General features: G+C 41.6%; 1 protein-coding gene across 1 annotated transcript in view; it reads right to left on the bottom strand.

Moving 5' to 3' along the window:
- SH3BP5 (SH3 domain binding protein 5) overlaps nt 1–12,598 on the bottom strand; it is a 117,347-nt gene that overhangs the window by 7,654 nt on the left and 97,095 nt on the right. The window contains exon 7 of the mRNA XM_089652074.1: nt 10,903–11,119. Coding sequence (XP_089508200.1) covers nt 10,903–11,119 — 217 coding nt within the window. The remainder of the gene's footprint in view (nt 1–10,902; nt 11,120–12,598) is intronic.

Raw genomic sequence — 12,598 nt, 5'->3', positions numbered from 1 at the left:
ACGAGTACTGATGCTTGTGTAAATGTAGTATCTGCACCAATACCAGTATCAGTGCAACCCTACTTGCAACAAATTCATGTTTTTTATTTGTAACTTATTACTATTTATCGCTATTGTGTCAAATTAATAAACAAATACCGACGTATCAGCGATAAAGTGGAAATAAATAGGACCTCTTCCATGTTGGGAGTAAATTGTGGAACACATGTAGGTACTGTGTCACAGAGAGAATGCTCTCCAACACCAAATTCATCACAGACAATTCTACAACAGATTTACTGACACAAATCCATCGCAAGTTCCAACATTTGTCACACTACTGCGAGACAGATGTCTGAGCATCTACAACACTCTTACTGAATTTCACAGAACGTATGCATCGGGGTTGATTTACTAAAACTGAAAAGTGCAAAATCTGGCGCAGCTGTGCAGAGAAACCAATCAGCTTCCAGGAATTTTGCCAAAGCTTAATGGAACAAGCTGAAGTTAGAAGCCGATTGGCTACCATGTACAGCTGCACCAGATTTTGCACTCTACAGTTTTAGCAACTCAACCCCACTGTGGGCAAATATGGTGAAAAGAAAGAATTCTAACTCTCTAAATGCTGTAATGTATACTTCTGAAAATGTCATTTCTCACATCTGTTCATTCTAAAAACGCAAGATGCATTTTTTTAAAACACAAAGCGCGTTTTTAATGTATTAACTGCTTCTGCTCCGCCCTATACTGCTACAGGGCGGCATGAGTGTGCAAAATCACACACTATATATATACATACATACATACATACATATACACACACACACATACATACATACACACATATACATACATACACACAGATACATACACATATGATTGTGCAGTTCCGGGCAGGGGGCATGCGCTACCTACGCCACCATTTGAAGCCTCGGAAGGTAAACACCGGGTCCCGGCCGGTGATTCCTCGCCGACAGCGATGTCTGAGTATCTTCGATGGGGGAGGGACCTGTGTATAAACACAAATCTCTCCCGTCAGCTCCTGCACACTGCTCTGTATGGCTCTGCATAGCATAGCAGAGCCATACAAAGCAGTGTGCTTACAGTTTAAAGCACAAACACAGCACACATGGTGAAACAGCACACAGTTAACCCTTTGATCGCCCCTCATGTTAACCCCTTCCTGCCCAGTGCCATTAGTACAGCATCAGTGATTTTTATTAACACTGATCACTGTCTTGGTGTCACTGGGGATGTAGCAAAGACATGTTGCAGAATACATTTTGGCCTAAATTTATGACGAAATTTGATTTTTTACAGGACATGTTTAATAGTAAAAAGTAAAAAATAGTTTTTTTTTTCAAAATTGTCAGCCTTTTGTTTATAGCGCAAAAAATAAAAAAAAAACACAGGCGATCAAATACCATCAAAAGAAATCTCTATATGTGAGAAAAAAAGTACATAAATTTGATTTGAGTGCAGCATTGCATAACCGCCCAATTGTCAGTTAAAGTAATGCAAAGTAATGTATCACAAAAAATGGCCTGGTCAGGAAGGGGGGTAAATCCTCTGGAAGGCAAGTGGTTAAAATTCAACGCAATGCATTTTGCATGCAGTTTCTTCCCTAGTCACCTGGGAAAAATGGATGTGTGGCTAAAAAAAAAAAAAAAACGCACTTAAACTTGTGGTGTGTTTACGGTGCGCTATCCTTGACAATAATGCAAGGTGCGTCTTTCACAACACGCACTGAAGATGCAGCAAACAGGACTTTTCAAAAGTGCAGCACACTGTATAGAACTGCAGCATACAGATGGAAACAGATGCGTAGTATTTAAAGAGGACTATTTTTATGCGCTTTTAACGTGATGTGAACTGACCCTTGCAGTTTGGACATTATTTGAAGCATTTTTGTAAACTGGACAGATGAAGAATCAATTGACCAGGCTTTCTAAAGAAACCTCTGCTAAAGGAAATTAAAGCGATGTTCGACCTGAAAAAAAAAAATAATAAAAGTCAGCAGCTACAAAAACTGCAGCTGCTGAGTTTTAAAATACAGACACTTACCTGTCCCTCGGTCCAGCAGTGTCCTCACCACCTCTGGTTTCATCGGCCGTCTACTCTCCCCGGTGCCGGCATCTTCAGTGTGGGCACCCGGCTGTGATAGCTTGTGGCATCAAAGCCGGGTCCCCACTGCGCATGCATGAGAAGTGCTGTGCTTTGTGAATGGCCCCGTAGTCTTCTGTGACCTGATGTGTCCCAGAAGACTACGGGGGGGAGGGGGGAGGACAACTTCCGCTTCCAATATCCAAGGCGATCACAGCAGAAGTGGGAGCAGGTACCTGTAAAAATTCGGGTACCCGCTCCCCAAAGGTGCCAATCCTTAACCCCTTTGCGCCTGCGCCTCCCAGCCCTTTAAGAGGTTTCAAAACCAGGAGGCAGGGTGGGGTTTTTGGGTCATGTGACCGCCATGATTCGCTGTCACATGATCAGAAAAGGTCCCAATCGCAAGAGGAGATCGGGACCTTTCCGTGAGTCACGGACAAATGTGCTGGGAGCGTGCAGGTCGTGAACTCAGCACATATGTATTTTCAAATGCATATTCATTTATAAGGCCCAGATGCTGAGAGGCTGCTTATTTGTGTGCACTCGGCATCTTGGGGTTAATGGGGATCGGGGACAAAAGATTAAAGCGGAACTTGCCCTTTTGGCAAGTGAATTAGAAACAAATGAAGTCAACGGAGCATCAGGTTGTCAGATGGAAAATATAAAACAGGAGGATATTTTTAGCACAATATGTTTACCAGCCACAGACCCAAAACCCTCATGGGAAACAATAAGATTTAGATATCCAGCACATGAAAAATAAACTCTAGCCTACAAATAGGTTACGTAAGAGCAGCACTGCTCTCAAAACACAAGTCAATCTTATTTCAGTAAACAAGGAGCCAATGTCAAGCAGATAAGGCCAGACCTTTCCTGTACTTTGCAGGACGTACATCACTTGCCGTTCTTTTGTTAGGTTGGCCCCTACTTGGCTCTTTCAGGATGTCTTGTTTCAACTAGAAAGTAAAACTCTTGAATGACTTGTTTGGAGACCAAGATAAAAAAAAATGTTGCTAATCCAGTGCAGCTTTCCCCTCCTCTTCTCTAGCTCCCCTTTCCACCTACCTCCATTCAACTTATCTCCTTTTTACAGACCTCACCAGACCCCACCATGCCTCCCTTCTCTCTTTCCCTGGTTTTTACTTTCTCAACCTAATGTAGGCCATAGATGGGTCCATTTCTGAACTAATTTTCTTTAGAAAAATCTAAAATTTTGCACATTGTGTAATCCAATGGTGCCACCATTGATTTTAAAATTCGGCCAACCAAGCCTTTATTTTTCACCTCATGCTGCTACAAAAAAGAATTTTAATTTCCAAGAATTTTCTTTTCTTTCCAGGTCACAGCTCACACTCCTTTTTCTTTTGATTACATTTCTTGCATGATTCTCCCACTATTGGTTAGAAATTTAGTTTTTCAAAACATTTCCTACATGCCTGATCACTGAAATTCAATGGTCGCTCAAAAATTGTCCGCTGCTGTGGCCCACTAATGGTGTGAAATTCGAACAAAAATTCTTAGAAAAGATTTTTGAAAGAAAATTCTTTCGGAATTTGACTCATGTATGGCCAACTTAAGTGTTAATATACCCTTTTTTCATAGATGTCATTAAAATGAGAAAATTTTGTCCAAGAATGGAATTTGCATCGGCACTGTTTTAAACACTTTCCGTCCTCCCTATACCAGAAATACTGCTTCAGGGCGGTACTGGTGCGCAAAATCATGTACATATACGTGATTTTCTATTTCCAGGTAGGGGTAGCTGTGCACGTGCCCTACCCGCACCACTGTTCGCAGCCGCAGCTGTCAATCACCGGGCTCCAGCCAGTAACTATTTGCTGGTGCCCAGTAATTTTCGACGCTCACCAACGGGGAGGAGGACTGTTTTGTTGGCTGTGCATAGCACAGCCATCCACAGCAGTGTTATTACAGTGAAACACACACACACACACATACACTCTGCCCCCTAGGAAAACACTCCCAGCACACAGTTAACCCTTTGATCGCCCCTCATGCCCCCCCTTCCTGCCCAGTGCAATTAGTACAGTGTCAGTGCTTTTTTGTAGCACTGATCACTATATTGGTGTCACTGGGGATGTCAGTGACACCAAATCAGTTCCCCCCAGTGTCAGAATGCCCGCCGCAGTCCCGCTATAAGTCGCTGATCGCCGCCATTACTAGTAAAAATAAAAAACAAAATCCCAGTATATATACCACCATTGGTAAACGCTATAACTTTCACATAAACTAATGCATTTACACATATTAGGATTTTTTTCTAAATATGTCACAGAATATATTTTCGCATAAATTTATGACAAAATTTTAATTTTTAAATTTTTGTTTTACTGGACATGTTTAATAGCAAAAAGTCAAAAATATAGTTTTTTTTTCTCAAAAATTGTCTTATTTTTTGCGTTTATAAAAAAAAAAAAGACTAACACACAGGCGATCAAATACCATCAAAAGAAAGCTCAATTCGTGTGAAAAAAGGACATAAATTTCATTTGGGTGTAGTGTTGCATGACTGCGAAATTGTCAGTCAAAGTAACGCAGCGCCGTAATGCAAAAAATGGCCTGGTCAGGAAGGGGGGTAAATCCTCAGGAGGGCAAGTGGTTAAAGGCTAAGTCCATCTTAAAAAAAAAACAAAAACAAACATTTATATTTAATATTTATTTTCATATCGGCCTCCATAACACTGCAAATGTAATCAGTGGATCAGAAAACTAAACACATTCACTGCATCTAAGGCTCAGTAAGCTACAATATATTACTTTTTTTTGGGGGGGGGGGGGGCGTTATACCACTTCCAAGGATAAATTCATCTTTGGGAACATGTTACATGTTCCACCCGTACTAGCTGTCCCTGTTTGAATGAATGAACTACAAATCCCAACAGCCTTAGCAGCTCTCGGCTTGTAGTTCTCAATGTTCAGCTTGTAGTTCTTTAACCGCAAAAAAATGTTCTATTTTATTTTTGGTCAAAAGGTGAACTTATCTTTTTTTTTTTTAATCCAAACAACTTTTATTGCCAAGACAATAAAAATAATGGAACAGTGCTTACAGAGTCTACAATGATGTTAATGCAACAACAGGATTACACATAAATAGAACAATGTGGATACGCAGATCCTATAATAGTCAGAATAACAGAAATGGTAACCAATCAAAATAGAGAACATCAGGATCCATGGCCATCTTGACAATAACTTACTTTCTCCTTTTACTTTTTATTCCTCCCCATTTAGATGTAAGCATAAATGGGGGAAAGGAACAAAGCCAAGAACATACCATCAATAAAAAAACAACATCTGGTTCACCTGAGACATCTCATCAGAGAAAATTGGGGATGCACGTGATCTCCCCTAAGGGGAAGAAGTGGAGCCACACGCCTGCAAAAGCCTATCCACAATTAATTGAGGATAGGCAAGCCCAGGTGTATCCAGCCAACCCTGCCACACCTGCTGGAAATTACAATAAGCATTGTGATGTTGGTATGTGAGTTTTTCCCGCGGGAGTAACGAATTAACATAATCTATCCATTGCTCACTAGTCGGAGGAGCCGATGATAACCAATACCTTGCTATCAACTTCCTAGCCAGATATAAAAGTCTAGATACCATAACATACACTCCAGATTGCAACAGTTCCTGATCCAGTGCCCCCAGTAGACATTGCAAGGGATCCTGGGGAACAATATATTGCGCTACTAGAGAGAACCTCACTCCAATATCGATGTAGCTTTGGACAGCGCCAGAGCATGTGAATGAAATTGCCCTGCTGGACCCTACACCTCGGGTAGTCAGGTGAATCAAGCCTGCGCCACCGGTACAATTGCACAGGGGTCGTATACACCCGATGGAGAATAAGCAATTGAGACAATTTATGAGAGGGAGAAATTACCGGAACAGACTCCAGGGCAGAATCCCAGATATCTCCAGCAAACTCTCCAACATCCCTGGACCATTGTGCCCTACCCTGGAGACGAGCATGATCCTGTACTATGGTCAACCACTGGGAGTATACACAAGAAATAATGCCCTTCTTATGGGTTGCCTCCTTAAGAAAAATCGAGTCTGTCAATGTGAGATTAGAGAGCAAAGACTGGGCCTGTACCACATGGCGTAGCTGAAGAAAATCGGTAAAATTGCTTATGTGTAAATGCAAATTCTGTTTGCAGCTGTGAAAAGGACTTTAGGATTACCCCTGAATACAGCCAAGATATAAATGTTAGGCCTCGATTCCTCCAGTCTTGAAAACCCTCCAGTTTAGCCAGTTCTATATATTGCCGATTGTTCCACAAGGGGGTACAGGAGAGAAACCCAGTAATATGATAGGACGCCTTCACCGCACTCCAGACGCGCCTCAAAAGGTCGAGGATGGAAGGACTGGCAGAGCCACCTCAAAAAGAGAGAGAGCTGAAATGGTGGAATCAGGAAGAGAAATCAAACTTATAATGGGATCGGTATCAGATGAATCCCAACCAACCAGTTGCTTCAATTGGGCCGCCAGGAAATATAGTCTAGGCTCAGGGACCGCCAGCCCCCCTGACTCCTTGCCATATTGCAACGTGGACAATATTATCCTAGCCATCTGTTTTTTCCAAATAAGACTCCTAAACTGGGTCTCTATACAATGAAACCATTTCTTAGGAATCCATATGGGAGAATTGTGGAAAATATTAAGAAGTTGCAGGGCTCAAATCATTTTAATTAAATTGACCCTACCTACCACCCACAGAGATAGCTTACACCAACTGTTACACTTAAATTTCTGCTTAAGAAGTAGAGGCAAAAGATTGAGGGAAATATACTGTCTAGGATCAGGAGAGACTACCACCCCCAAATACTTAAATGTAGACTTGGATGTGCTGTGTACAGGCCGGGAGGGGGAGGTCCACAGGATCCATGGGCATCAACACCAATTTATGTCAATTAATTTTAAAGCCAGAGAATCCACCAAAGATTTCAATAAGGGACATAACAGCATCTAAGGATGTGAAAGTATAAATATAACAGTGTGTCATCCGCATAAAGGGATATCTTTTCCAAGAGATCACCCCTTTTAAAATCGATGAAGCACGGAGATTGTCTCACCAAAATCGCCAAAGGGTTCTAACGCCAAAGTGAACAAAAGGGGCGAGAGAGGGTAGCCCTGCCCCATTCCCCTCTGCAGCCTGAATGAAACTGACAAATCCCCGTTAACCCAGATTCGGGCACTAGGGGCCGCATAGAGAAGACGCACCCAACTAATGAACTTGGAACCAAAACTGAATCTAGACAATACTTCCTAAAAATAAGGCCATTCCACACTATCAAATGCCTTAGCCGCATCCAAAGATAGATTTGGCCTTCCCCCCAGGGTTGTCCACCGGAATTTGCAAATTAAAAAAAAGACTACGATTATTATTAGCCATCGCTCTAGAAGGAATAAACCCTGACTGATCTTTATGTACAATATTACAAATAATCCACGCCAGTCTAGTAGCTAGAACCTGGGCCAGCAATTTAGCATCCATATGCAGAAGGGAAATAGGTCGGTAGGAGTCTGTTTTTAACTTATCTTTTCCAGGCTTCGACAATACTATAATAACAGCTTTATTCATGGAGGGGGCAAACCATCTCCATCTATGGCAGCATTCAGGGCGTTGAGCAAGGCCGGGAGGAATTGTTCACCGTATCTACTATATATTTCGAATGGCAATCTGTCAGAGCCCGGGGATTTATTACTGGGGGTGCCTGCTAAAGCTTCGGATAGCTCCTCAACAGTAATTGGCATATCTAATTCTCTCTGGTCAGCCTCCGATAACACAGGAAAAGGGCAGGTGTCTAAAAACTGCAAAAGCTCAGAATGTGGCTACAATTTTAGAAGTGTACAAATCATCATAAAAGTGATGAAAAACTCTCAGAATTTCAGCATGACTCGTGCGAATCACTCCATCAGCATCCTTAATCTTGTCTATAGTAAACACCCCTTGTTGTGATTTTGCCACAAGAGCAAGAAGGTCTCGCGTACTCTCACCCTCCTCAAAATATTTTTGTTGCAAAAAATAACGCTTCTCATCAGCTACTTGAGTATGTACGGATTCATAAAGGGACTGGGCCTCTTTCCAGGAGGTACAATTACGGGGGCTTGGGTCTTGGATCATCTGAACCTCCCTCTGTTGAACATCTAACCGTACCTTCTCCTCCCCCCACTCCCTGGATCTACGCTTAATTGCTGAAATCTCCCGGATAATCAAGCCCCTCAGGAAGGCCTTCATCACATCCCAAACCATTCCCAGCCGGAACAGGCCATCATTCCGCTGCAGAAATTCGGACAACTCTCCCTCAATCAAACCAGAATCAACTCATCTGAACCTCCCTCTGTTGAACATCTAACCGTGCCTTCTCCTCCCCCCACTCCCTGGATCTACGCTTAACCGCTGAAATCTCCCGGATAATCAGCTCCTCAGGAAGGCCTTCATCACATCCCAAACTGATCCCAGCCGGAACAGGCCGTCGTTCCACTGCAGATATTCGGACGACTCTCCCAGAATCAACTCGGACTCTGGAAACAGTGTCAACCAGAATGGGTTAACCTTCCACAGTGGACAAGAGCAAGTATAACACACCTGTAGCTTGACCCAGAAAGGGGAATGGTCAAACAGAGCCCTGGGTTCATATGCAGCATCAAACACATATGGCAGGATAATCGAGTCCCCAAGGCCCAAATCTATGTGTGAAAGCCCATCATGATTAGCAGAGCAACAAGAAAAGCATTTTGCTGTCGGATACTTCATCCGCCACACATCCTGGAGGCCCAATTCCACCAATAAATTAGCAAATGGGGTGGGCTGAGGGGATAATTGTCTGGCCCTACCGTCCAAGGTAGGGAGTAAGCAATTGTTATAATCACCTAACGCCAATAGGGGAGCAGCTTTGTGAGTTGCCATAAATTGAGCTAGGCATTTAATGACCTCTGAATGGGTTTTGCTGCATAGTGGTTGCGATATATATCCCTCCACCCTATTCTTCAAAGTACACAGTAGGAAAATATACCTGCTCTCCACATCAATCCACTCCTGGACATGAACAAATTTTACGGAATTGGCAATAAGGATACTCACACCTCTAGAGAACGTGGAGTGGAAGGAATGATATTACATGGGACATAAACAAGAGCGGAGGGTACCGACAGTTTCAGATATCAAATGGGTTTTCTGCAAACATACTACAGATGGTTTTAAATGTTTAAGTATGTGGAAGACAGCACCCCGCTTGCCTCTATCCCCCAGGCCCTTACATTTCAGGATAAAAACATCAATTCTTTATGGGAGACATACGTAATACATATGGAGAAAATAGGAAGGATAACACAGTCGTGGACAGATATTCCGCCCCCCCCCTCCCCCCGGAGGGAAGCGGTGAGCGGATAGGTAGTAGGAGGCACCCAGATCACATGGGCAAGGACAGCCCGCAGAAACAGGAGAGACAGACCCAGCAACATGCACTCCACTAAATATAGACATCCCAGGTGAACCATAAACAAAGCAAGGGAGAAAACTGCAATTATCACCAACATGGAGGCCAACAGGGCCGGAATAATGTTGACTGAAAACACTGGCAGGAGGACAAAAAATCCCCTAAATACCACAAACAGGTTGGGGTTTACACAGTGTCTCATGGACATGCACACCGCAGGTAAATGTAGGGAAAGCCTAAGAGGGGAGAAGCCCCAACTTAAGCGGGAAAAAAGTGGGAAACAAAAAGGGAGGAAATGTGAGAGCAATACCCCGCTGTTTTACTATAGTAAGCTGAGATTAAAACACTAAGGATCAACAGGGTCCCCAAGGTCAGGTTCCAGGAGAGTTCGTCAAGCGATGTTCCGCACCATCCAACCACTGTAAGGCTGCATTAGGACTATCAAAGAAGTGAGAAGTGTCCTCCACAATCACTCGAAGTTTAGCCGGACATACCATGGCATATTGAAGGCCCAAACCTTGACGTGTTTTGACATCCAGGAATTTTTGCTTTTGCACTGAACTTATCTTTAAGTCATTCTGGCACAGCTAATCACAATTTCTTCACTCAAGACCTCTCCTGTATGTAGAATTTATAATTATGGGTGTACATGTGGAGCAGCAACATTTGCTCATATGCAGTTTACACTTTCTACATTACGTTGCTACATTGTGATTGTGATTTTTTTTTTCTGTGGTTGTTCTTTCTCAGAATACATTCTAGAAGTTGTCTGACTCACTCACAACAATGCACTCCCTATTTGGCTGATATCTAATATTAACTGTTGTTAAGCAAACAGGCTGACAAAGGAGTGAATACAAATTGATTATTTTCATCTAGTGGCTATTACACAAATATTTAATTCAATAATAAACATATAGAAATGCAAGCATGTAAATTTGTCAGTGTACAAGAGCTGCCATTGCTGAATTTCTTCTAATTTAAAAAAAAAAAAAGCACAATAATAATTTCACAAAAATAACAATGTTTTCTGGCTTCAATACTTTGAAAAGTTTGGAGACCCATCCACAAAATAGTGTGAGCATTTTATATTTCCTATACCTGTTCCAGTTAGGCCAATGTTTTTGCATGACAGCCAGGCAGCTATAATTCTTAGAAGTAATGGCCATGATAGCCTTATTGGCTCCCCAATGACAGGTGGGACAGGAAACATTGTAAAAATTACATATACTGTACATACATTTTATATTTTAATCTGATTGCTCAACACTTGGCCACACAAAGCTAACAAATTTCTGTAGTATATACCATTGCTCCTGTATAAAGTGTAGATCTCCTGGACCCGTATGGACTTACTTGAAATTGTGTCTGATTCTAGTTTACAAGCAGAGAGATCTTCTACTGAATTGCTGCCTTCTGCTCCCACGCCACGTCCCCTTGGACCCATTGCAGAGGAACGCCTCCTCTCATGTATTTCATCAGATATCATTTCAAGGTTCTTCAGTGCAGCCTTGTATTCTCCTTTGGCCAGAGACAGTTTAGCTTGAAGTTCATCCACAGTTTTCTTCAATTGCTGTAGATAAAGCAATAAAAAGTTGATATTAAAAAAATTATATATATATATACACATACATACATAAACATTATATATATATATATATATATATATATATATATACATACATACATACACACACACACACACACACATATATATATATACATACACACAGATGTGCTCAAAAGATTGCATACCCTAGCAGAAATTGTGCAATTTTGGTATTGATAATGAAAATATGACTAATCATGCCAAAAATGCTCTTTTATTGAAGGATAATGATCATATGAAGCCATTTATTATCAAATAGTTGTTTGGCTTCTCTTTAAATCATAATGATAACATTAATCACCCAAATGTCCATGATCAAAAGTTTACATACCCTGGAATGTTTGGCCTTGGTACAGACACACAAGGTGACACACACGGGTTTATATGTCAATTAGAGGTTAATGTCCCACATCTGTGGCTTTTTAAATTGCAATTAGTGTCAGTGTATAAATAGTCAATGAGTTTGTTAGCTCTTACATGGAAGAACGGACTAGGCTAGATAATGAGCCATGGGGATCAGAAAAGAACTGTCAAAAGTCCTGCGTAACAAGGTAATGGAACTTTATAAACATGGAAAAGGACATAAAAAGATGCCCAAAGCCTTGAATATGCCAATCATTACTGTTAAATCACCTATTAGGAAGTGGAAAATTCGGGGATCTCTTGATACCAAGCAAAGTACAGGTAGACCAAGAAAGATTGCAGCCACAACTGCCAGAAGAGTTGTTCGGGATACAAAAGGTACAAAGGGAAACTCATAGGTAACCACAAGAAAAATACAGGCTGCTCTGGAAAAAGACAATGTGGTTGTTTTGAAGGAGCACAATATGACGACACTTCAACAAAAATGAGCTGCATGGTCGAGGTGCCAGAAAGGCCAGAAAGAAGCCTTTACTGCATCAATGACACAAAAAAGCCTGGGTAGGCATGTCAAGGTGTTGTCAGGCATATTGTAACAGCTTTTTTGTGGCATCGATGCAGTAAAAGCTTCTTTCTGGCACTTCCACCAAACAGCTCATTTTTGTTCAAGTATCACCATCTTTTTCCGGAGCAGCCTGTATTTCTTTTGAGGTTACCTGTGGGTTTTTCTTTGAATCCCAGACAATTCTTCTGTCAGTTGTGGCTGCAATCTTTCTTGGTCTACCTGACCTTGGCTTGGTATCAAGAGATCCCTGAACTTTCCACTTCTTAATAGATGATATAACAGTACTAGTTGGCATATTCAAGGCTTTGGACATCTTTTTGTGTATAAGCCTCAGGGTCATTTAAATAAAATCTTCTGCTGAGAGACCAATAGGAAAGGAGTAGCACCAAAAAAATTCTATTGATGAAGGGTCATCTTACATAAAGTTCTAAAAACACCCTAGTAAGTAACTCAAAATATTAGGAAAGACCATCTCTACTTTTATCTGGGCGATTCTAAAATATCCCTAAAAAGCATAA

Source organism: Staurois parvus, unplaced genomic scaffold, assembly GCF_062004578.1.
Source record: "Staurois parvus isolate SC_StPar_1 unplaced genomic scaffold, SC_StPar_1.0 ptg000670l, whole genome shotgun sequence".
In the NCBI taxonomy this organism is placed as follows: domain Eukaryota; kingdom Metazoa; phylum Chordata; class Amphibia; order Anura; family Ranidae; genus Staurois; species Staurois parvus.
The sequence above is the reverse complement of the archived record's forward strand: the minus strand, read 5'-3'. Positions and strand labels throughout refer to the sequence as shown.